At 39.8% G+C, this 26,236-nt stretch overlaps 1 protein-coding gene across 1 annotated transcript in view; it reads left to right on the top strand.

Moving 5' to 3' along the window:
* The window catches only part of LOC127647182 (collagen alpha-5(IV) chain-like), a 71,788-nt gene that overhangs the window by 28,853 nt on the left and 16,699 nt on the right, over positions 1-26,236 (top strand). Inside the window, exons 10-33 of the mRNA XM_052131293.1 lie at positions 7,563-7,625; positions 7,790-7,825; positions 7,912-7,953; positions 8,036-8,128; positions 8,490-8,543; positions 8,750-8,806; positions 9,512-9,556; positions 9,643-9,696; positions 9,795-9,839; positions 12,467-12,554; positions 14,877-14,912; positions 15,588-15,830; positions 15,931-16,020; positions 18,632-18,702; positions 18,918-19,109; positions 19,212-19,380; positions 19,483-19,575; positions 19,694-19,798; positions 20,011-20,108; positions 20,455-20,605; positions 20,747-20,860; positions 21,542-21,709; positions 21,830-21,919; positions 22,006-22,152. Coding sequence (XP_051987253.1) covers positions 7,563-7,625; positions 7,790-7,825; positions 7,912-7,953; positions 8,036-8,128; positions 8,490-8,543; positions 8,750-8,806; positions 9,512-9,556; positions 9,643-9,696; positions 9,795-9,839; positions 12,467-12,554; positions 14,877-14,912; positions 15,588-15,830; positions 15,931-16,020; positions 18,632-18,702; positions 18,918-19,109; positions 19,212-19,380; positions 19,483-19,575; positions 19,694-19,798; positions 20,011-20,108; positions 20,455-20,605; positions 20,747-20,860; positions 21,542-21,709; positions 21,830-21,919; positions 22,006-22,152 — 2,344 coding nt within the window. The remainder of the gene's footprint in view (positions 1-7,562; positions 7,626-7,789; positions 7,826-7,911; positions 7,954-8,035; positions 8,129-8,489; positions 8,544-8,749; positions 8,807-9,511; positions 9,557-9,642; positions 9,697-9,794; positions 9,840-12,466; positions 12,555-14,876; positions 14,913-15,587; positions 15,831-15,930; positions 16,021-18,631; positions 18,703-18,917; positions 19,110-19,211; positions 19,381-19,482; positions 19,576-19,693; positions 19,799-20,010; positions 20,109-20,454; positions 20,606-20,746; positions 20,861-21,541; positions 21,710-21,829; positions 21,920-22,005; positions 22,153-26,236) is intronic.

Genomic DNA, 26,236 nt, shown 5'->3' with positions numbered 1-26,236 from the left:
GAGACTGCAAACATAGACATGATGTAACATGAGTCATGACAATCAGACATTGTGTTGATCTATAGAGACCGTTTTAGTGATCATGAGCACTTTCAGCTTCACTCTCTTCAATATGCTCACTCACGGTGTCAATCAAACATGCGCCAGGTGCTCTCAATATCTCATCAGTCACTCTTATCAGCGCTATTCTTTGACCATCCCAATTTAAATCAGATTAATGTTGGTCACATTACCACTAATCACATTTACCTTTTAACCATAACAGCACAGCGTCTTCGTACATTTTCTTAATAATTTGTGATTTGTGCTGAGTGACTCCAGTCAGGCTTCCTAAGCAACCAATTGGCCCGGTTGCTAGGGTGGGTAGAGTCACATTGGGTTAACCTCCTTGTGGTCCCTATAATGTGCTTCTCGCTCTCAGCGGGGCGCGTGGTGAGTTGTGCATTGATGCCGCGGAAAATAGCGTGAAGCCTCCACACATGCTAGGTCTCCGCGGCAACGTGCTCAACAAGCCACGTGATAAGATGCGTGAATTGGCGGTTTTCAGACGCGGAGACAACTGAGATTCGTCCTCCGCCACTCGTATTAAGACGAGTCACTACGCCACCATGAGGACCAAGAGCACATTGGGAATTGGGCATGCCAAATTGTGGAGAAAAGAGGAGAAAAACATAATAATAATAATTTGTGATTTGTGTTACAGCAAAATGCCAGAGACAGTAAACAAATCATAGATATTAACGATTTCTCAGTGGAGCCGTTTTAGAGCTTGTAATATATAGATATTTTTCTTAACATATCTCTGCTGTGTGTGATACTCTCATGGTTTTTAATGTTTAACAGTATGTCACAATTACCTTTTGATTTGACAACAGAACTATTCATATCTGTTTCAAAACAAATAAATGTTAGCAATGTACAATTTATAAAATTTTGATATCATTTTGGTAAATTTATAAAAAGGTTCCATTCATAAACATTAGTTAATGCATTAGGTATCAGGAACAAACAATGAGCAATATATTTTTACTGCCTTTTTAAATTATAATGTTAGTTAATAAAATTACAATTGTTCATTGCTAGTAATGTTAGTCCATAGTGCATTAACTAATGTTCATTAATACAACTTTAGATTTAAAAAATGTAATAGTATATTTTGTAGCTAACATTAAGTTCATTAGTTCATGTTAACTACAGTAATGTTGTTAAATAATGTTAACCAGTGGAACCTTTTTGTAAAGTGTCAGCGTAATTTTACTGTGTGGTGCATAAACATAAATAACTGTACAATATAATGTGCAAAAGTGTGGCAAAGGGCACTTAAAAAAAAAATTTGAGATTGTATCGGCCTCATCGGTGCACCGCTACTCCGAAATGAAGGGGTGAGACAATAACACACTCACAATGCAGAACACACACTTGCACGCAGAATGTCTCGGTTCCTGTTGTAACCTCCGTTCCCTGACGGAGGGAACAAAATGTTGTGTCGATGTAGTGACACTAGGGTTGGGAGCCCCAAACACTTCTAATCTTTGAGAAAAGGCCAATGAGAATTGGCGAGTGGAATTTGCATGCCACTCCCCCGGACATACGGGTATAAAAGGAGCTGGAATGCGGCCACTCATTCAGGTTTTTTGCTGGCCATTTCGGCGGATAATACAGCGTTGTGGCCAGGAGGGACAAAACGTCTCGTTCACTCCATCAGGGAATGGAGGTTACAACACTAACTGAGATGTCCCCCTTCTGTCACTCATTCGACTTTGGGTCGATGTAGTGACACTAGGGGTCCCTATTAAAAAACATCACAACAGCTGAACCTTGTTGCGTGAACTGCCAATGCACATACAAGGACGCGGCTGAGTGCATAATAGCAGGTGCATCAGTCTGCATGTAACCTTATCCAACACCCCACAAGACGTTATGTAGTTCCCCACACCCCTGGGGGTGACGTAACTAGCATGGGAGCAGGCTGCACCAGCTGCGGCCTTTTCTCCTGTTTTCTCTCCACAGAGTATCAGGGAAGGTGTTCTTTTCCTTTCCTATTCTTTCGGAGGAAAATACCCCAGGGAGACCACATTCTGTCCGGAGGGGAGGTAACATGTGGCAATAAGGAAGAGGTGCGGTGGTAGGTCCGGCCTTGAAGGGGAGTCTCAGGATCATGTGAAAATCGACCGGACCGGACTCCAGGCAAGTGTCGCTGACAGAAAACACTTGCAGGTCACCAACCCTCTTGATGGAGGAGAGAGCAATCAGGAGGGCCATCTTTAAGGGGAGAGCTTTCAGATCAACTGACTCTAGCGGCTCAAACTGCAAGTGTCCATTTGGCGGTCATAAACACAGATTTTGTCACCCAAGGAGTGAGGCGAACACAAAACAGAAGGAAACGCAGGATTTGCCTTCGCCACTGCAGGGGGACTTCCTCGGCAAGCAGACGGGGTACAGGATCTTGAGCTGTGCCAGGGCAAGATGTGCTGTATTGCCTCAATCTGCTTCTTCAACGGCGAGAACTGCTGTGTCGCCGAATATGCCAATCTGTGAGATGGGAGCGTGGAGAAAGCTAACCTTGTCGGCGTCCCTCATCTCGGCCAGATTCAGCAACAGGTGACGCTCCTGGACTACCAAGGTGGACAGCATTTGTCCGAGTAATCACGATGTGTCCTTCGTCTCCCGGAGGGCGAGGGTGGTCACCGAGCGCAGATCCTGCTTCACATTGGGATCAGGACTACCCACGTGCAGCTCTTTCAGTGCCTTGGCCTGGTGTACATGCAGGAGGGCCATGGCATGCAGGGCGGAGACGGCCTGTCCAGCGGCACTGTAGGCTTTAGTTGCCAGGGATGATGTAGTCCTACAGGCCCTGTTTTGCGGGCATAGATGCACCGCAACCGCTTTATCCACCTGAGGGATCTCCGCGTACCTGTGGGCCGCCCCACCATCGAGGGTAGTGAGAGCGGATGAGCTGGGAAGTTGGATTCGGGCAGAAAAAGGTGCCTTTCATGACCTTGTCATCTCCATCGTGCACTTCCGGGAAGAAAGGGACCAGGGTGGGGGCGCGGCCGTGAGCGGCGCCCTGAGCCCAGGGACCAATCATCTAGCCATGTGAGCTCAGGGGAGGCCTCAGACTGGGCAGGCATACCCTAATGTGGCAGCCCAGTCGAGTCCTCGGTGTCCGACATTGCCAATGCGCTCTCCGACGCAGCAATCGAGGACTCATCCTGCTCACGAGCCCCGAAAGAGATGTCAAGCTGGCCGTGAGGCAAGCTGATCTCATCTCGGAACTCGACGGGAGCGAGTGTGCTGGGGAATGGGAGGTCCATGGAGAATTACCCAGCGAGACCGCGGCCATTGAAATCCGCAAATGGGCCTCGTACCGTAGATAGAAGATGCAGCGCTGGGGGACTTTCCCCCGGAGGAAGGAAAGCCATGATCGCAACGTTGCCATGGTCATGTTCTCGCAATAAAACACAAACCATCCACAAATGCTGCCTCAGTGTGATCGCGGCCCAGAAACGTGAGGCAGCGCCTGTGGCCATCGGATGTGGAGAGATAACGACCTCTTCCAGGAATCACACAAAGACGAAAAGGCATCTTTAAAAAGACGTTCACGTCAGTGTGTTGCTTTGATAGAGGAAAATAGAATTTTGCAGAAATATATACTCTTAGTAGCGCTGTCAAAGCGCCCAGGGGCGCAGTCTGCACTGAGCATGCAGAAGGAGAGAAAGCCATTGAAATGCGCCATATATCCAACAGCAAATGCTTCTTTCTGAGGTGAATGGAACAACTCGTCTCTGAAGAAAAAATCTGAATGAGTGGCCGCGTTCCAGCTCCTTTTATACCTGTATGTCTGGGGGAGTGGCATGCAAATTCCACTTGCCAATTCTTATTGTGCTTTTCTCAAAGATTAGAGTTGTTTGGGCCTCCCAGGAGTGACCCCTAGTGTCACTGCAACGCCACAATATCGAGTGAGTGACAGAAGGGGAACCAGGGCATCAATAAGTAGAGTTCTACAGCCATATTTTGGTCATTGTTGAGATTACATGTCATCTGTTGTTTTACCAGTTTTCCAGACACATATTTGCAAAATCAATTTTTACTATAGAACAGTTTGCAAAAAATTGATAAATATTTACTCTGATTCTTCTGTTTTATACTCAAGTTGAATTTTCAGAATTTTGCAGTTAATTTCTGTTTCTTGATGTTAATTTTCTTGACATTATTATGCATTTACTTTTAGTTATTTCATTTTTATTTTTGAAATAAATTATTGGTTGAAAAATGCTTATATTGTGTCTTCTTTTGTAACACCATTGTCAGGTTTGATTACAAGCATAATGACATTAACGGCAAAAATGGACACTTCAAATAAATTTTAAAAAACAAAAATGTGACAGATAATAGTTTGATAATGTCTGAATATATCTCCTTGTGCATATATTGTGATAAAATATAAATTAGGTTACAAGCCATGCAATATAAATTAGGTTACATCCAGGCTGTTACTGGCATGCCATTGTTATTTATATTTTGTTCACCAGATGGCAGCAACCTGCCTTCAATTTATGTCACATTTTCATATTTTCTTCATGTTTCTTCTTAGAGAAGTGTAGGTAATGAATTTTTTTTATTTATTTTTTTTCACAAATGTGCTTATTTGTATATGAAAATGAATGATAAAATGTAGACATTTACATATAAATAAGATCAAAATAGCATAAAATCCCCCAAATAATAATTTTATTGTTCTTTCTTAAGGGAAGAAGAAATGGAATCATTGTAATAATCCAAAAAAAAAAAAAAAAGGTTACACATCTAATCCGGTCAAAAATTACCATGAAAATCAAAGGGAGGTGCCACTTTTCAATACCAGAGGTTGGTTAACAATAACTCAATAACCCCAAAAGGTAAATAATTATCATTGATGTCCTCCTCATTATGGTAAAATATGTGTTCAATCAACCATAGCGAGCATATTGTAAAACATCTGATAGACTTAAAAATAAAATTAAAAGTCACTGGTAGACAGCTTGAGGGGCTTTATAGGAAAACAGGTCTTACTGTTCACCCTCTACCTCTCATTGAACACCTCAACGCATACAAAATTACTCTGAACTCTGCACAGTCTAACTATGTCTCTACAATTATGTCTGAATGCTGTCTGCCCGTGCTTTATAGATGCCGGGCTTCAGATTTTAGTTTTATGCCAGACCACTCTTGTCAATATTTCTATAGTTTTACTCCTACAAACACCTCCTCTATCAGTGACTTAATACTGAAGTCCAATTCTTCATCTTGCCAACTTGATCCTGCTCCCACATCCCTCCTCAATCTCTTTCATTCTGTCATCTCTGCACCTATCTCACATTTCATAAACTGATATCTAGATTCAGCTTCTCTCACTTTACCACGTAAAACTGCGGCAGTAACTCTTAAAAAAACCTAACTTGGACCCTACTGTTCTTTCTAATTTTTGCCCTATCTCTAACTTACCATTCATTTCCAAAATACTGGAAAAAGTTGTTGCCTCCCAGTTACAATCTTTCCTTGTTCAAAATGATCTTTTTGACCCCTTTCAGTCTGGCTTTCGCCCACTTCACAGTACTGAAAACGCCTTGTAAAGGTTGTCAATGACCTACTACTCACTGGTGACTCTGATTCTCTCTCCATTATTCTATTACTTGATCTTAGTTCTGCTTTTGATACTGTTTGCCATTAATTACTTCTCTCCCGCCTCTCAGATTGTGGTGTCACTGGTGCTGTTCTCTCCTGGCTTTCATTTCAATGCAAAATTATCAGTCACCCACTGTTTCCCTGAAATTAGGTGTCCCTCAGGGATCGGTTCTTGGTTCTTTACTATTCATACTATATATATATATATATATATAACAGTGGTAATCTGAAACCGTGGTGGCAAATGAGTTGACCCAAAGGAAGTATATATATATATATACTTCCTTTGGGTCAACTCATTTGCCACCACGGTTTCAGTTACCACTGTTATGCTGATGACATTCAAATATGTACAGCTTGTAGATCTGCTCCCACCCTCCAGACCAGTCCACTATTAGCATGTATAAATGAAATAAAAGTGGCTTAACTCCAACTGTAACTTCCTCAAATTGAACATGGATAAAACGGAGATTATTATTATTGGAACACCAACACTTATGAAAAAAATTCCTTATGACTTTGGTTGTGATATTGATGGCCTTTCATTAAACCGTCCAACACGGTAAAAAATGTAGGTATCATCTTTGATCCCTCCCTCACTTTTGAAGCTCATATTAAATCTGTATCTAAAATTGCCTTCTTTCACCTTCGCTGCATTGCTCGCCTTCGTCCCGTTATCAGTCACAAAGCCTTGAAACACTGGTTCATGCATTTATGTCCTCATGTCTTGACTATTGCCATACCCTCTTCATTGGTTTACCTGCTAACTCTATTGCTAGGTTGCAATATATAAAAAATGCTGCTGCTATAATTCTTACACATACCAAGTGCTCGGCTCATAATACTCCATTCCTGTTTGAACTTCACTGGTTACCAGTTTTGTTTCACATCAAATATAACTTAATCCTGCTTACTTTTAAATCACTTCATGTTCTGGTACCTCACTATCTTACTTCTCCCCTACAACCCGGTTCAATCGCTTAGGTCTTCTGGGTCCGGACTCCTTTCTGTCCCTAGTTTTCGCCTCTCTACTATGGGTGGCAGGTCGTTCAGTGTAATAGCACCCAATATATGGAATTAACTCCCCCTGACTCTTCGCAGCATCTCTTCTATCTCTGAGTTTAAATTTCAACTTAAAACTTGTTAATTTTCTTAGTGTTATTTATCTTAATGTGTTATGTATTCACTCTCAGTGACTGTGCAATCTGAACTGTGTTTTTGTGACTGTTCTTTGTTTGTGTATTATTGTGTTACTATTGTAAAGTGTCCTTAAGGTCTGGAATGGCGCTATATAAATGAAACTTATTACTATTATTAAACAAGTTTGAAATGTCTCCTCACTGCAAATGTGTCCTTGACATTTCACAATTGCTTGTCCTCCCTTATCTCCTGAATAACGTTGTTGTACATGCATAGATTTAAACAAACATCATTTTTTAGTGGATTTCAAGTCACGAAATATGAAAAGAATCGGGTATGAGTTTTTAGACGCAGGTCAGATGTCAAGACATCGGATATGTAGCTGATTTAAAAGCAAATTTGAAAGTGTCTTGGATCGGATGCAAAAAATTTTATCTAATTTGTGCAAGATATCAGTGAAAAAAATGGGAGATATTGTAAATACAGCCACAATATCAAGTAACCTATTGTTGTACAATTATTAATACTCGGTGAATGTAATTTTGCTATAAATAGAAATTATTTAATTTGCTTATAAATGTACCTGAGTCAAAAGACAAAATCTAATATAGGGGCTTTATCGTGCCTTGCAACACCACCCCCAGTGGATTTTGCTCTGTAAACTCTCAAACAGGTACCTTACCCAAATCTAATTCAATAGAAGTAGATTTGGCAGTTAATGTTAACTGACCCCAGAACAATCTGTTTATGACATATAGGGATATCCCGGACCCCCAGGTCTGCCAGGTCCCATCGGTCCTGCTGGTCCCCGTGGTTATGAGGTAAGATGACACTAATCACAATTTCCCTGTTTGAATCACACATGCAAACACATGTGCATCATATTTCGGAAGGTCTGTGAATAAGTAAATTACTTTCATTTTGTCAGTTCCTCATGTTAGCAGTGCAATGATTTCTTGTGTTTCATTTTAAAATTGTTTTTCAGGGTCGTCCAGGTCCTCCTGGTCCACCAGGGCCCAAGGTAAGTCTGCAATTATTCACTGTCATGGTAAGACAATACTTGTCTTAGTTTTTGTCAAAGTCTTAATGAGCATCTATGTCTTACAGGGAAACATGGGATTGAACTTCCAAGGACCAAAAGGAGAGAAGGTACACATTCTGCTGTGGAAAAAAAAACATACAAGAGGTTTAATAACATGAAATTATTTAATATGCGTGTTTGTGTATGAAGGGTGATCGTGGAGGGCAAGGAACTCCAGGGCCACCAGGACAGGTTGGCGAAGTCTCAGGCTTACCAGACACAGTCATTCAGCAAGGAGAAAAGGTAAAAGAATGTCAGTGACTGTGGGAAACTTTGGTTTTGCTTCCTTAATGCAAACCTTCAACGTTTCTCTTAAAATCTCAATTAAAAAAAAAAAAGATAAAACAAATAAATTGATAAATCAACCAATCTTTGTCTAATTTAAATCACTGTGGCACTGAGAGCCCAAATATATATTTTAGACATCAAACTCAAAATTAGTCTAAACAGAAAAAACGAATTACTAAAGCTAAAGCCAAGCTGAGCTGAAATTGTAATCTTATACAGTATGACCGGATTTACATGCTTATAGATCAATTACATCAATTAAATAAAAATAAATGCTTTGATGTGTGTGTGTTTAGTTTGTTTGTTTGTTTTATAGGGGGATCGTGGCCTACCCGGAGATCCTGGATATCCTGGCCCTCCTGGACCTCCTGTATGAATTTTTCCTTTTGTTTAACATGGTTCATTTTGAAACGGTCTAGAGCCATTTTATTAAAAAAATAAATTAAAATAGATTGACTGAGTAGACTGACAGATGTATTAAGATTTATCTTAGATGGAAAGATACATAGCTATTGTAGATATGCACTGATCCTTTTTGGTTCATTTGTAATTAAGAGTACTTTGTTTGTCTTTCAGGGCCCACAAAGTGGCCAGAAAGGTGAGAAAGGAGAGCCCGGGGAGCTAGGAAAGAGGGTAAGTGGTAAAAGACATTTTCCACTGAAATGGTGCTGGTGGTGGAGCCAGTGATCAGCCTGGGCATCTGCGAACCTCGCTCAGAACACCAAAAAATCTTCCACAGCCAAAAAATTACGTTACTGTTTGTGACTACACAACATGCCCAGAAACAAAGGGCATTGTGGTCTTTGTTTACTCCTAGTTATTCTTACTCCTAGTTTCAGAACATTCTGTAACATCCAAAGTTTTTTATGCCATCACAACCTGGCTTTTACGTCATTTAACTGCATAACCAATTAGATTTATAGCAGTCAATTCACACATACAATAGTTATACTGTCAATACATTTTATTTCTGACAGACAGGGAAAATCAGTGGCTGAACGGAGTCTCCATCAACTGAATGTGCATTGTGAGAGCTGTATTGAATATAGGCAGTTTCCTTAATTTATGATGGGAGAAATATAGTTTTGAACCATCTAGATTTGATTTGTGTTTTTAGTTGCGTTGTTAGCTGGCGTCTGTGTTGCTGGTACCTGGTTGGAGACCAGCGGGTTTACAGCAACTTTTCTAAGGTGGAAACATACATTCAGCTCTAGGTTGGCATGGTTCCAACACCAGCACCGTTTTAATGGAAAAGTGGTTACAGAAACCCAACAGAGCAGTAATGCTTATAAATGACAAAAGGCAACATTTTATAATATGGATATTCATTGTTATAAGGGAAAACCTGGCAAAGATGGTGACCCTGGTGACCCAGGATTTCAGGTAAAGTGTTGTCTGTAGCTGTTTACTTAAGTTTCTCACTTTGATAATATTGTTTAATGCTGTCTCTGTTGACACATCTCTCTTAGGGTGACAAGGGAGATTCGGGTCTTCCTGGTCTACCAGGTCGAGATGGTGGCAGAGTAAGTTACTATTTCTCTAAACAGGATGAACATAACATAACACCATTTCTGAGAAGAGATGTACTGTAAGATACATTTTTATTTATTAATACATTTAGGGTGGGAAAGGAGAACCAGGACCTCCTGGACCTCCAGGGTTTGGGGTACGTAGAATATTTTATTCTTTCATCTTTACAAAATCACGTATAAATGGAAATGTAGCAACTCATGATGTAATAAGATAAGATTACGTAGTTGTGTACACTGCCTGGGCTCAGGGGTGTATAGTACTGGGCTTTCAGGGCTTCATCCACAGAAATAATTTTTCTCTAGCACTGAAATCTTTTACTTGCTTTTCCGTTCACTGCGCTACTGTTGCCTCCCTCCGCTGCATTACTGTGAGTTGTCGCTATGGTTATTTTAATGACTCACGATCCGATCCGGATTTAAAATTACGTCAGTAATAATGTACTTCCAATTTTAAATGTATGCGGAGGAGTTATGAGCTCATATCTGGTACCATTTGAAAGCTTAGAATGTCTACTTTCTTGAGATATGCATCACTTTGGCATTTGTTTTACACTAAGTAACTTATTTACAATAAATTACATAGTTCCACCCATCAAAAGTCGTGTCATAATTATGTGCGTTTTTGAATACGCATATTTCTCATATCAGCTCAAATATGACGTACATGTACAAACCATGTATCAAATGAAAGCTCTCATTGCCAGTAAGAAGTTCCAATAAGTCTTTTTATTGAGGTATAATCACATATCTAATACACTTCGAATGAATCATGACGTATACAATCAACATTTGTAAACATACAAGTGAAATTATTGAATATTTGCCGTGCTACTCGCACTAGACAGCACAGTTAGCCACAAATGCTACATAATCCTTTACCTTAGGTTATTCTCTGCAAAATGAGCCATTTTTCAGTGTTTTCTGTGGTTGTGTGCCCAAGTAATCCCTCGATATGTCACGCGAGTAGAAACACCACAAAGTAATGTTACATGATATTCAACAATCCAGGAAAATATGTAAACATCCGATCCGGATAAAGCATATATTGCCGTAAAGCTTAGACCCTCCGCTTTCCGGCAATGTCTCTCAAGATCAAATAGACCAATCAGGGACTGTGATATTGCATCCTGACTGTGAAGTGATCACTGGGTAGGTTACGTGCGCAAAACACACAGACGCGTCTCACCAGACAACTGAGCGCATATTTACCACTTTCAACAGTGTTTTATGTAATGAAAAAGGGTTTTCTGTAAAATTACACTCGGATTTTGCATTTATAGCACTGTATATGGGTATGGGGAGACTTTAGATTTGGGTAGGCGGAAAGTACACCAAAAAAAGGTAATATTCCTCCCTTCAAATAAATTGAAATAGATATTAAATAAAACATGATACAGACAAAATTCCTTTTTCAGGTATTTGCTGACATCTAGTGGAAACAGCCAAAACTGTCTGCTTGCTGCTAGGGTTTACAGGGCTTGAGTTATATACACTTTCAAAAATGAATTTATATAAAAAAAATCAAAAAGCTCTCTTTTTTAGGAGGGTTATTACTGTTCAGACAACATATATTTATTTATTTTTAATTTGTAGCAGTGTTTTATGCAACTTCAAAGGGTTTCCTGTAAAATGACACCAAAACTGTGTATTTAGGCCAAAGTATGTGGGAATGGGAAGCTTTTTAATTTGGGTAGGCCAAATCCAGGCGGAAATCCCCAAAAATGGCAAGGATCTTAAGAGGTTAAGAGAATAGTGGAGACACACAGCGAGCAGCAATATGGATGGATAATGGCTTATTTCTCTAAAGACATTGCAGTGAATGAGAATGAATATAATGCTAATGAGAATAAAGATAATGAAAATGAGCATGTCTGCACATCTGACAGCCAGTCTGACTGCATTTCGTAATAAGCAAGCAGGAAGAACACAAAGATTTTGTACAATTAATTCATAGATGGCATCATCTATGTCATATGGATGGCGTGCAAAGACACTTCCCATTTATACTTAACTAGCAAACGGTATTTTTAAGGCTGCACTGTTGTGGTGTAAATTGTGATTTGTTTGTTGTTATTAGAAACACATATAAAGGAGAAAGGTCAATTTTTCAGACAAGGAATGATCCATTCAGACCACAGAATTTTCTCTTATGATATGCCTTTGAACCCTTTATCGTTCCTCAGCCATGTATGCCTCATACATAGGGTATCTGAATGTAAAATTAATTGTATCTTTTAATATTAATAACCAAAATCTTTTGGTGGAAGATCCCTCAGATCTTACTACTTTGGCTGTCTATTTTGACTATTGTGGATTTATTATTTCTTTCTTTTACAAACTACTATTACTGCCAACTTGCTATTCCAAAAAATACAGTTTGCTCTCATTTCATAGCCATACAAGCCAAATTGACAACTGAAACTGTAAGTTATGATTGTCCAGACCTTTGCTGGGGAGGCAATTCAGAGACCATACCTCTTTGAACTTGAATTAAATACCAAACTATGCTCTGTACACAGTTACCTCACAATACTTTAATCATTTACCAATATGTATACCTTAAGTTGTCAAATTGAAAAAATGTAACATCTTCTTCAAACTGAAGACTTTGGCTCATGTATAAATACGAACATAAAGATACAACATATATGACACATAATACAATTATTCGTAGTATATTTGAGTATATATACAGAGAGATATTGTATATTACGTTATGAGTTGCTACAAGTATTTTGAAAATATCCCTTCCACCCACTAGGGCGGTCCATTCCCAGGTGGAAGAGGACAAAAAGGAGAACTTGGTGACCCTGGGTCACCTGGTCCTAAAGGAGACAGAGGACTTCCAGGTAGGAACGGTCAAAAAAGTTAAATAATCATGCTTTTTGTTATGTTTGCTCATACATTGTTCATTTAACAGCATGCTTGTTTTCCCAAAGCATAAGGGAGGCAGTTTATTTTACAGTATATGGTAAATATGTTGTACCTACAGACAGGGGTGGAGCCAGGTGTTTTTCACAGGGGTTGCCAGGCAGGGTCCAGCGATCAGTCTGTGGTGTCACATTGTCATAGGAGGGGTTGTTGATGATGGTGGTTGTTGTTGGGGTAGACAGGCTAACTAAATTGTGCCCAATACAAAAAATTATCAAAACAGCAATTGCAGGTGGGGTGACAAATGGGGTGGCCAGGCTACCCCCTAGCTCCGCCCCTGTCTGCAGACAAATGTGTAGTAACAAATGCAGAGATGTCGAAACTAGCCTTGCCGTATATGACAAGTGGGGAAAACATTGGGGAAAAAAGTGCTATTGACGCAGCTTTTCATTGCATTAATTTAACAGATTGCAGAGTAATGTTTTTTTGTATAATTAAACCATAAAGGAGGGGAACCAGGGCAAATTTTATATTTTTATATAATTCAGTTGGCAGGCCATGAAATTCAGCACAGTATTTTAATCATACCTGCAAGTTCCATGTTCATAATGTGGAAAATTCCTGCACACTTTTATGCACTTTACAGTGCAGCTGCAAATTAGTAAACCAATAAATACAGAATCAAAATCAAATCAATAAAAGTTTTTTTCTATCAAACTGTAGTTCCAGAAGCTGCTTGAGTAAATCCACTCTGTATCTTCCTTTCTCTTTTGCAGTTGTCAGCAGTGCATTGAGCGTGCGCTTTGTCAGGTAGTTACTGAACTTAAGATGTTACAGTTGTATAAACCTTTCAAACCTGTTAATTCCACATGCAAATGATGTTAATTTGGGTCTCTGTAAGTGAGCGATGCAATAGAACTAGAACTGTATTCCAAATGACACACTATACACATTTAAAATATACTATGCACTTAGCCATGTAGTGTATAAATTATGCCATGTAGTGTAATATGTTCCCAAATGGAACACAATGTTTCTTACTACACAGAAGCGTTCAGTTGAACTCACTATTGTTAGGAGCTGTCTTCACAGAACTTTCGCTAGTTGTCATATTCTCCGTTATTTGCAATTATTTTGCCGGTTGAAAAAGTGCATCATCCGGGTCGTCGTAGTACACTTCTTATTGTTGTATTTTCAGTGTAAACATACTACTCGCACTACTTACACTTCAAAATGACGTAAAATAGTGCAGAAGTGTGCAGTTTGGGACGCACTTTAGATCATTCCTGTTCGTAATCAAGCTGTTATCATTGCATTGCAAATGCGTGACGACGAACGCCTTTCATATCGTGACACTCCTTCCTTAGTCATAATTCAGCACATTTGCAGAAAGAAAATAGCAAAAATGTTTTGTGTAATGTACCAGATGTAGGCATACGGTGAAGAAAGACACTTAAACACCGGTTTAAGTGTGTGTGTGGGGAGGGGGGGGGGGGATTCAAGTATGGATGAAGATACTTATTAGAGTACTTACTGGTAAATACCATTGCAGTTCACCTTACCTCACAATCTTTAACTGAACACTGATTCTCTTAACTGATTGGTATGTAGCATGACATTACCTTCCTTACATTCTTGTCATTTCTGGCAATTCACGAAGGGATTTTTGGTGACATGCCTAATAATTATGTGTATTGACAGTTCACACTTTGGACATATGCAGTAGCTACCAGAATCATATTTGCCCTTGAATTTACCAGTTTTCATGTGAAGAAGGACTTACTACTAACCCCTTAGAAGTACTGTAAAATTACTGCTGTATTTTCTATGTAAGATCCCATCCAACTTCCACAGCATGAACCTGAGGACTTGTACTTAGTATTATCTTTCATTTTTATCTATCAAGTATCGGTAAGTACTGTAATGTTTCACAATAGTTACCATGTACTGTACGTACACTATAAGTGCCTTTTATTACCCCACACTTGTCTGTAAGTACTATATATTTACCATGTTACAATTGGTGGGTACAGTAATGTTTCATATGAATTACTATTTATGAACACTTTAGGTAAGAACCTCTTGTTACTACATGTATGTCTGTAGGTACAACATATTTACCATATATGTACCAGGATAGTACACGTATTTTAAATTAATGTGCTACCAGAATGGGTCTTATTTTTTGTCAGCATCATGAAATGGCACTTGGTTTCTTTTATGATGTAACCGTAAGGGACAAGAACTGCTGTGTACATTGTTCTCTATCAACAATCAATGCCTTTTGTGTCCTTTGGCAGGGTTTCAGGGGCCACCTGGTCCGCAAGGTCCTCCAGGTATGTGGCATGCAAATCTCCTACACTTCGTAAATGTTTTAGCTTCTACAGAGTTCCCATGGTCATGGACAAACTGTAAAATACTAGGGATTTTTAAAATGGTGTTTTCCAGGCCTGACAAAGTCATGGATATTAAAGGAATCTAAAATTCAATTTTTTTTCTGGGCTAAAGCACATAAATGGAAATCAGAAGGTTATTGGTTCGATCCCCACAGCCACCACCATTGTGTCCTTGAGCAAGGCACTTAACTCCAGGTTGCTCCGGGGGGATTGTCCCTGTAATAAGTGCACTGAAAGTCGCTTTGGATAAAAGCATCTGCCAAATACATAAATGTAGAGTAAAACTTGCTTGCAAGTCTGATTCGTGAGCAAGTCATTCTTTTGAGTCAGTTTTTCAATTAATCTTAAAGAATCAGCCAGATTATTAAAAATCATTATAATTGATTAATTAGCAAATCAGTCTGAATTTTAGTGACTTTAAAAATCCTTTTTAAATTACAAATAATTACAAATAACAAAAAAAGTTGATGGACAAGACATGGAAATTCTAGAACCAGCATTTACCATCTTTTCATATTTTTATTTGCCGTAAATTTACTTCATTTTTAGAAATCCCAGCAGAATGTCTGAACATGTTTACATTGCATTGCATGAAGAGCCTCACTCTCATTATAGGAATTGGAGGTCCCGGTCCTGCTGGTCCACCAGGTTTACCTGGAGAGAGAGGAGACAAGGGTGATGAAGGGCAGCCAGGAATCTCCCTCCCTGGGGTGCCTGGGAGACCAGGTTTTCCAGGTCCCCAAGGTCTCCAAGGACCTCCTGGTCCCCCAGGAATATTCAAGGGTGATGAGGAATGTCCTAGGGGTCCTAAAGGCCTGCAGGGGGAGCGTGGATTTACAGGAGATATAGGAGAGAAAGGTTTGACATGTGTCTCATATTAGAACACAAATTCTGTTTCAGATTTTTGGATTGTTTGAGAAACATTGTGGATAATGCTCTGTATTGCCAATTGTGTCAGGTCAAAAAGGAGAGACATGTGTGAATTGCTTTGCTAGTGGGAACCCTATCCCTGGTCCACCAGGTTTTCCAGGTCCTCCTGGAAATCCAGGTAAGACTGTCAACGTCATGTAAGCACCCTCTTATGGTGTGATCTTTGTAAGAAGATCATGATATGCAGGTATTTTTGTTGTGTTCAGCTGAGCTGTGGTGAAGCAGTTGTCATTCTCTTAATCTTGTTTTCCAGGAAAAAGTTAACATTCTTAAAAATAATAGATTTACTTTAGAAACAAAATTGTAAGATAATTTTTTTTTTTGGTCATAGAATATGTTTGTGACTGCTACTCTATCATTTTGAGCCACTCTGACCAAAACACATTTTTAGATAATTAATGCACTAAATTTAAAAGGAAAGTCTCAGACAACATTTAAATGATTATTGATATGTATAATCTCAGCCAAAAAAGACATGTCCTCTCACTTTCAACTGCTTAACTTAACATGTTTAATATTTGTATGAACATAAAAAGATTCAACAGCTAAGACATAAACTGAACAAGTTTCACAGACATGTGACTAATGGAAATGGAATAAATGTGTACCTGAAAAAAGGGGGGTCAAAATCAAAAGTAACAGTCAGTATCTGGTGTGGCCACCAGCTGCATTAAATACTGCAGTGCATCTCCTCCTCATGGACTGCACCAGATTTACCCAACACTTCCACCAAGGCACTTTCAATTTCCTGGACATTTCTGGGGGGGTTGGCCCTAGCCCTCACCCACCGATCCAACAGGTCTCAGAAGTGCTCAATGGGATGGTGATCCAGGCTCTTCGCTGGCCATGGTAGAACACTGACATTCCTGTCCTGCAGGAAATAATGCACAGAACGAGCAGTATAGCTGGTGGCATTTTCACGTTGGAGGGCTAGAATCAGGATGAGCCTTCAGGAAGGGTACCACGTGAGGGAGGAATATGTTGTCCCTGTAACACACAGCGTTGAGATTGTTGTCATTGCAGGCAAGCTCAGGCCGATTATGCTGTGAAATACCGCCCCAGACCACGACGGACCCTCCAGCACCAAATCAATCCTGCTCCAGAGTACAGGTCTCGGTGTAACGCTCATTCCTTCGAAGATAAACGCAAGTCTGACCATCAACCCTGGTGCAAAAAAACTGAGACAAGACAAAAACTGTCAGTGAAGAGCACTTTTTGCCAGTCCTGTCTGGTCCAGCGAAGGTGGGTTTGTGCCCATAGGCGACGTTGTTGCCGGTGATGTCTGGTCTACAAGCCCTCAGTTCAGCCTCTCTCAGCCCATTGCGGACAGTCTGAGCACTGGTGGAGGGATTGTGCGTTCCTGGTGTAACTCGGGCAGTTGTTGTTGCCATCCTATACCTGTCCTGCATGTGTGATATTCGGATGTACCGATCCTGTGCAGGTGTTGTTACACATGGTCTGCCACTGTGAGGACGATCAGCTGTCCTTCCTGTCTCCCTGTAGCGCTGTCTTAGGCGTCTCACAGTAAGGACATTGCAATTTATTGCCCTGGCCACATCTGCAGTCCTCATGCCTCCATGCAGCATGCCTAAGTCAGTAGAAAGGTCTCTTTAGTGTCCTAAGTTTTTATGACTGTGACCTTAATTGCCTACTGTCTGTAGGCTGTTAGTGTCTTAACGACCGTTCTACTGGTACATGTTCATTAATTGTTTATGGTTCACTGAACAATCATGGAAAACATTGTTTAAACCCTTTAGAATAAAGATCTGTAAAGTTATTTGGATTTTTACAAAATTATCTTTAAAATACAGTGTCCTGAAAAGGGGATATTTCTTTTTGCTGATATATTCAGGGTTTGGGAGTAACAAAATACATGTAACGGGATTACGTATTTAAAATACTAAATATAAATAACTGTATTCCACTACATTGGTATTTAGAATACAGATACATTCAAACAGTATTTTGATTACTGAAGAGATTACTTTGCATTTTATTGTAATTTGTTTAATTTAATATTTAGTCCTTTCTAATGGAAAACATATAAATGATGCAAAGTGCATTTGAACAGAGGTGAAACACTTTCTTACGATGTGTTACATTCATACGACCAGACAGATAAGTAAGTTTGAAGTAAGTTTGGAGCAGAAGAAATAGAAATAAACCTTGTGTAAATTGTCAGCTTAATGCTACACTAAATTGATATTTCGAACCATTTTACATGCACGTTACCGGGCACGATTATATTTTTTTATCAAGAAATTTCACGTTGGATCATAATTTCTAGTAAGACCTTTGATATTAGGGCAAAAATCGTATTCTAGATTATAATTTGTTTTACTGATTTCCTGTAAAAATATCTAAAAATCCTTAAAACAAGATCAATTTTGATTGATCTTGTTTTAGAAACAAAACTGCATAAGATATTTAGGTTTTTCAGATAATGTATTTTTAACGTGTATTTTGTCTTACTGTACTGGCAGAGTTTTTATAGTCAAAACAAGTGAAAAAATCTTACCAGTGCTGAAGAAGTAATCCAAAGTATTTAGAATACATTACTGACCTTGAGTAATCTAACGGAATACATTACAAATTACATTTTTCCAAAGGAACTGCCAGCCAAACTGAATTTTGAGGACTAAATAAAAATGTATCCCAGAAAAAGGCTATTTTATATTTTTATATAAAGATGCAATTCATGCTAAATATCCCACTTTTCTTTGTCTCAGGTGCACCTGGATTGCTTGGTCCTAAAGGAGACAGAGGATTCCCAGGAGGGCCAGGGCTCACGGGCCTACCTGTGAGTGCTCTCTAGTTTCTTCTCCATGCTCAGTACCTCGGTTTGTCTTTGTACTTCATATGAAAAATACTTCATATTTATGCATTACTTCCAATACTTGACATGGCCAATACAGTGGCCAATACTTCACATTTTTCAATGTGATCAAAGCCTTGGTGGTACCTAACATTTGATGTAATATATTAATATTAGTGATTGATATATTTACCCTTTAGGGCATACAAGGACCTCAGGGTGCTCCTGGATTCCCTGGAGAGAAGGGTGACTCAGGTGATGCCATCTCTGTTACGGGTGTGAAAGGGGACAAGGGAGACACAGGTTTTCCTGGCCCTCCAGGTCTGCCAGGACTTGAAGGAAGGCCTGGTCGTGATGGAGCGCCTGGTCCCCCTGGCCTCAGAGGAGCACCTGTGAGTGTTCATTTTTCAGATTACACTGTATCACTTATATGATAATTGTTTGTGTGTGCACCAGTCAGAAATTTTTACCCTGATTTTGCATGTTGCTTACAGGGTTCTGCATTTGTGAAAGGCACACAAGGTCCCCCAGGGGAACCTGGCTTTACAGGTGCTCCAGGAGACAGGGGTCTGCCCGGTCCCCCAGGATTTGGTCCTCAGGGTCCCACTGGAGAGAAAGGTATCCAGGGAGTTTCAGGAAGAATAGGGGCTCCTGGAGCACCAGGTAAGCAGAGTTTAGAGATACCTCATTGATTTTTGCTTAATCAATAATATGGCAGTGTTCGCAATTGTGGAAATGACATCTAATTATTGGTCTGAATGGTAGGTCAAAAAGGTGAACCTGGGCTAGCTGTGTCAGAGAAGGGTGAACGTGGACCCCCGGGTCGGGATGGAGAATCTGGTTTGCCAGGAAGTCCAGGTAAAGAGGAAGGAACTGCCAACTACACTTCTGAAACATCCATTCTGTAGTTTTAATTGCATATGGAACAGATTAAGAATTCAGGAGTATGACAGAGTCTGGTCCCTAATCTGTACAGGTAACCCAGGCCCACCTGGACAAGCTGGGTTCCCAGGCCTACCTGGAGCCAAAGGAGAGCCTGGTCTTCCTGGTTTTGGCTTGCCAGGACCTGTTGGTGCTAAAGGTATAATGTATTGCCTCTTTTGACTTTGTCACATGTGTTTAGCATTATCCATAAAGCTGTCTGTAGATTTGATGATCTCAAAATAGCCAGCTACTGGCTGATGTATCAGTTGGCACATGTATGTATTGTTTCTCACATCACTTGGCAGGAGTATTTTATCAATAAGTATTTTCCATATCTGTATGGCTAACAGTTTTGTTCATTTTCTACAGGATTTCCTGGTATTGCTGGTTCCCCTGGTGGGCCTGGTGTTCCTGGACGGCCAGGATTGGATGGACTCCCTGGTCAGCCTGGATTACCTGGACCCAAAGTATAAAATATTAGACAATACAATATAAGATGATGATGCACTTCACCAGTACACATTCAGACTACATCAAATGAAAGATTTGCAATGCAAAAAACATTATGCTTAAAACAAGTAAAAAAAATTAAAATAAAAATACCATTTAGAGATATGGTCTCTGAAAACAAGTCATATTATCTAATGCAAGTTTCCTTCTCAAGAAAATGTATCTTCTTTTAAGAATTTGTAGATTTTTTTACTGGACAACAAGACAAAAATACTTTTTATGAAAATTGTTTTTTGCAGTGTAAGAAAGAAGTCAGTTGAAATTGAGCATAAAGTGTTCTAATGAGAGTCTTTGTCTCCAAAGGGAGAACCTGGCTTTGGTTTACCAGGCCCTTCAGGTCCTTCAGGATTTCCAGGCAGTAATGGTGCAGCTGGTCCTAAAGGTGATCCTGGTTTCCCTGGAAATCCTGGTGCACCAGGGAGATCAGGTCTTGATGGTGCCCCTGGACCTAAAGGTAGAGAAAATATTTCATGTCTACACAGAAATGCATAAAGATGCACTGGGATACCACTAAAATGCCTTTGCTATGATGCCTATATGAAGTTGAAATACTGTAAGAGTAAATTCAATGAGTTTCATAAGAATTTGCATTTAGGTAATCCTGGTTTTCCTGGTGGTCCTGGTCCTCTTGGTCCCCCAGGACCCCCTGCCTTTGGCCTTCAGGGCCCACCTGGTCCTCCTGGATTGCCTGGCCAAATGGGAACTCCTGGTATGCCTGAAATTATTTCAGCAACAATGTTGAAACACAAGCATTCTGTTCAAAGATTTAATGAAATGTGAGACCAGAAAGAATCGATCTTTAATTTAATTAATTTGTGGATTAAAGATATACTTATGTATATTTCTTGTCTTGAAATACAATAGCAAACACTTCAGAGTGTTAAATTTGCATGCAAAATGTTTTTACAATAAGTTTATAGGAAGCCTAACAATTATAGCCCAAAAAATATTTCAAAGTCATCTTACACATTATTACAGGTGTCTCAAACCAATGGCCTTAAGGCCAAATTTGGCCCATGAGATAGTTTCAAATGGGCCACGAAAGTGTTAATATTTTATACTCAAATCATCCCCACAAATTATTTTTCACTTTCTACATTTTGATATGGTCTTTAATGTTCCTCATATTTCTCTTGAAGGATTATTAAAGATAGCCTAATATATTCCACACAGGTGGGGCACACTTAAACTAAATCGCTTTCATTATGATCAACAGAGCTGTCTGTACTGGAAGCATCCATTGATGCGACACACACTCAATTGACAGATACTCCGTTTCGTACTTTTTTTTAATGCTCTGTTCAGTAACTGAATTCACTTATTTTGCCCATCCAACTGAAATCAAATGCAGTTTCTGTTGTTAACACCATTTTTGTCTTCTCTATACCAGGAGTCCCTGGTTCGAATGGAGAGAAGGGAGACCGTGGCCCCCCTGGTCTGAGTATTCCAGGATTGCAAGGTGACAGAGGAAGCCCTGGAGTCTCTGGACCTCCTGGCCCAATTGGTCCACCTGGGGGTCCAGGAATACCTGGTCAATATGGCCTTCCTGGACTGCCTGGTAATATTAATCTGTAATTCAGCTCAGAAATATCCTCTGATGTTATCTGTATCTTATACATTGATGTTAACTCAAACTAAATCCTGAACTCTCTCCTTTAATCCTTTGTCATTGCTACAGGACCTAAGGGGGACATGGGTGCGATAGGTGCACCAGGACCCTCAGGTGTCCCTGGCAATCCTGGGAGAATAGGCGTTCCTGGACCTAAAGGTCTGCTACATTTGCTTTAGCTCAAAACTCAATTTCAGAAAGGTCCATGATAGAGTGAAACATTATTTAGCTCTTTGCTCCCACAGGAGATGATGGTGTCCAAGGACGACCAGGTAGCCCAGGTTTCGAAGGATCGAAGGGAGACAAAGGTGATCCGGGCATTCCAGGCCCACCTGGCCAAGTCTTATTTCCAAACACATATAAGGGAGAAAAAGGAGAACCTGGAATTCCAGGTGAGCCAAACCTGTTAGCTGCTACTTTGAACTCTTACCTCCTAAGCTTACACCAGCATGGTGGACAGGGCTGGTTTATAGTCGCTCTTTGTTGGCTAGTTTGGTGCTGATGGACCAACTGAGACCTGCTCTGGTGCAGAATAGAGAAAGCTTGGAAAAAAGAAAAATTAATTCTTCAAAGATCTGGCTAGACTTTTTTTTCTTTTCAGAATCATTTTCAAGAATATTTTTCAAGAATCAAAGTATTCATCTTCTACTTATCTATTCTAGATCTTGACAGATCATTCTTTCTCTATCAGTCTCCCAGAGCCCTACATTATTACTCATCCCACAGGACTTCATTATCTTAATCTTCGATAAACTTGTATGACTTTCTGTCTTCTGTGGAACACTAACATAGATATTTTAAATATGATATGATGTCTGTTTGTCCACACAATGCAAATGAATGGTGAACAAACTTTCAAGCTTTAAAAAGGACATCAAGTCAGTGTAATGGTAATCCATAAGACTCCAGTGGTTTAATCCATGCCTTCTGAAGCCTGAGAGTAGACCAAAATATAACTTCTTTTTCACTATTAAGGTTCATAATTTCAAGCTTGATTACACATCCTAGCACCATCTAGTGCACTGCGCATCGTCAAACGCTAGTATGAGTAATCAAGCTTGAAATCATGACCATTACAAGAGACTCCAGTGGCAATATTTACAACAAATATTTGTTGCATTTTTGTATTTTCTTACCCAAAACAAATTGGATGGCTTCAGAGGACATGGATTGTTTGTTCCATGGAAGAAAGAAAGTCATTCAAGTTTGTGACAACATAAGAGTGAGTAAATGATGAGAGCATTATAATTTTTTGGGGAACTATTCCATTAAATCAAACCCCAATTGTAACCCATTTTCCCATACCTTTCCTTTGCCATTAGTATATCTTTGATCAGTGGACCATCTCTTTTATAAAGCCATTTTGGTGAGAGTCGCATGGCCCCATGCGAGGGTCGGACGTGTGAACAGCGAGCTCTGCGCACTTTGCTTGTTTTTAATACTTTTTGTGTCATAAACTGGTGAGATTCGATACACCCTGATCCATAATTGTTCTATGAAGACAATATGTCAAAGAATTCAAAATCCTTGGGCGCTGGAGACATTAAAAGACACTTACTTGCTCAAGCTGACACCCCTGAAAGGGCCACAGATTGGGCACTCAGTTTGGAAGGTGCGTTGGGAGAGATTCAGTGTCAAATGTCGAGTATGACAGCAATGCTGGCAATCTTGCTGTAATATGTCGATCGATCACTGTCTTAGAGACAAAACATTTTGCGTTGGTTACTAGAATGGGGCATTGAGAACCGGATTGATTATCTGGAGTCATCGGAGAGGGTATTAGCTGCTAATCCCCTAGAGACCAAGACGGACTTGAACGCATTTGAAATATATGGAGAATCGTAATTGGCGAAACAAGAAGGCAGAGATATGGTGAAATTCCTGGACGAGCTCTTGCTGAGTCAGCTCGACATAACAGACCACAAGCTGGAAATCGAGCAAGCTCACAGTGTTCTGGCTTGGAGATCCACGGAAGGAGACAGGCCCCAATCAATTCTGGCCAAATTTCTGAGATTATCCAATAAAGAACTTGTACTATGTGAGGCGAGGAGGAAAGGAAGGCTTGCTTGGAAGAACCACAAAATGTTCTTGTTCCCAGACTTTGCGAATTCGACAAGAGAGAAACGTGATCGATTCAAGGAATGCAAGAAACTCTTACATCAACAGAAGTTCACTTTTGCGCTGATGTTACCAGCCAAATTGAGAATAGATACTAAGGATGACCGCAAAATATATACATATATGCACAGCAAGTAATGTCCTTCATGAACTAAATGACTGAGTAATTTATTGTGTGATGCTCTTGATACTAGATACAGAGTGGGCCTGATTCACTGAACATTCACTTGACCGTCCGAGGAAACTGGGCGCCACCTTTGTTTCTTTTTATGTTGGTTCCGCCTAGCGGCTGGAGTTTGTTTTGTGGAATAACACTGCTTTGGGACAGTTTGTGGATGTATCTGCACATTCTTTGTACTTTTGCCTCCTATTGGATGGAGTTTGTTTTGTGGAATATTTCTTGCAAATCAGTGGTGCAGTCGTGCACGTGGTAAATGTACACGTTTTTCTTTTTCTGCTTTTTTTTTGGGGGGGAGGAAATTCGGGGGTTGATTGTTGCACCAATGTTGGATGTGGTCCAACATGGAATGTAGTCTTTATAATTAGATTTTTGACAATGAATGGGTTGGGGCACCCCATAAAAAGAAGGAAGGTTATTTCTTTTCTTAAAAGGAAGAAATATTATATAGTGTTTCTTAAGAAAATGCATCTTTCTCCACAGGAAGCTGAAAATTTTGGGAAGATATGGGGTGGACCTGTTTTCTTTAGTGCTGGCTCATGTAAGAGCAAGGGAGTCATTACATTGATAAGTAAACATCTACAATTCAAATGTCTCAAATATTTAAAGATAAATTAGGAAGATTCTGTATTGTTTTAGCTGAAATTCGGGGGCAAATGTTTATTTTGGCTAATATTTGTGCACCTAACACTGGGGTTTTTTAAAGATCTTGAATGGATGTTGCAAGCTGCTGGCACCCCTCATGACTCAGTACTTGAAAAATTTTGGTCTTACAGATATTTGGAAACTTTTTTACCCATCTGGTAGGGACTATACATTATTTTCATCAGTCCATAAGAGTTATTCTAGAATAGATTAAAAAAATTATATCTAAGTCCCTGTTGTTGATTACTCAGTTGGAAACATTTTAGTCTCAGATCAAGCCCTGGTGAGTTTAGAGATGTTGCCTCATATGAAGAAAAAAAAATCATATAGTTTTAATGTATCATTTAAATTAATGTATCCCTTTTGCAAAATCCTGAATTCCAACAAACGCTAAAGGCTGAAATATATATGTAGACCTGCTGGTCCTCAGTATCCTCTGTGGGCATGGCTTGGGAGGCACTTAAGGTGGTTCTTAGGGGTCAGATCATACAGTATGCCTCATTCATCAAAAAATCAAAAGCACAGGAAATCGTGGGAGGGAATATTTAATGTGCCGAGGCAGAGCTGAAGTGCCAAATGTTTTCTGATGGCCGATTGAAATACAGACATAATACTATTTTGTCACAGAAGGTGGAGTTTTGGCTATTCATGGCAAGACATATTTTGAGTCGGGGGACAAAGCAGGGAAGCTTTTGGCTAGATATATAAAGTAGAGAGACTTTTTTTCTACCATTCCCTTTGTGAAATCTGCTGGTGGTGAAATATTTACTTCAGCCACTGATATTAATAATGCTTTAAAATAATTATATCTTGATCTCTATAGTTCCATGTCTTCGTCTACTGATGAAGACATTTGAAATTGGTGGAACCATTAGAACCCCCTAAACTGACGAATGAGCAAAAAAAATGATCTTGATTCTGAGATAACCTTGGAAGATTGTGGCAAGGTAATTAAGGTATGTTAATGTATCGATGTATCGGTGTGTTAATATCCAGGAATTTTGGTTGAAAGGTCAGAGTGGTTTGTGTAACGTTTTGGGCACTCAAATGTTACTTTGCCCCAGACTCTGTATTTTGTGCGATGGGGTGGTCATACATTTTGGGGGATAAACATATACAAATTTGGGTTCTGACCAGTATCATGATTGGCAGACAAATTATTTTAAGGAGTTGGAAGTCGGACGGAATGCTATCATTTCCGGAGTGGTGTGCAGAGATGGGTTGGATGGCAGCTTTCGAGGAGGTGGCAAGTAGAAGGCTGGGGTTTGGGGACTCTCAGGGAGTGGATGGAGAGAGAAGTCTAGTTTAATTAAGGGTGTTTATTATACGTTTATTATGTTTTTTTTTGTGTGTGTGAATTATTATATGTGACCACAGGGGTGTTCGTTAGGGGTCAGGGTTGTGTTGGGTTGGTGATTGGGGAGGGATATTAGGGGGGGTTAAATGTTTAATGTTTATTCGATGTGTATGTGTTGTGTTTTACTCTGTGTATTTTTGAATCAATAAACCATTTTAATAAAAAAGACATTTTGGCC

The sequence above is a fragment of the Xyrauchen texanus genome, chromosome 1, assembly GCF_025860055.1.
Source record: "Xyrauchen texanus isolate HMW12.3.18 chromosome 1, RBS_HiC_50CHRs, whole genome shotgun sequence".
Classification (NCBI taxonomy): Eukaryota; Metazoa; Chordata; class Actinopteri; order Cypriniformes; family Catostomidae; genus Xyrauchen; species Xyrauchen texanus.
Note: the sequence above shows the minus strand (reverse complement) of the source record. Positions and strands in the feature narration are given on the sequence as shown.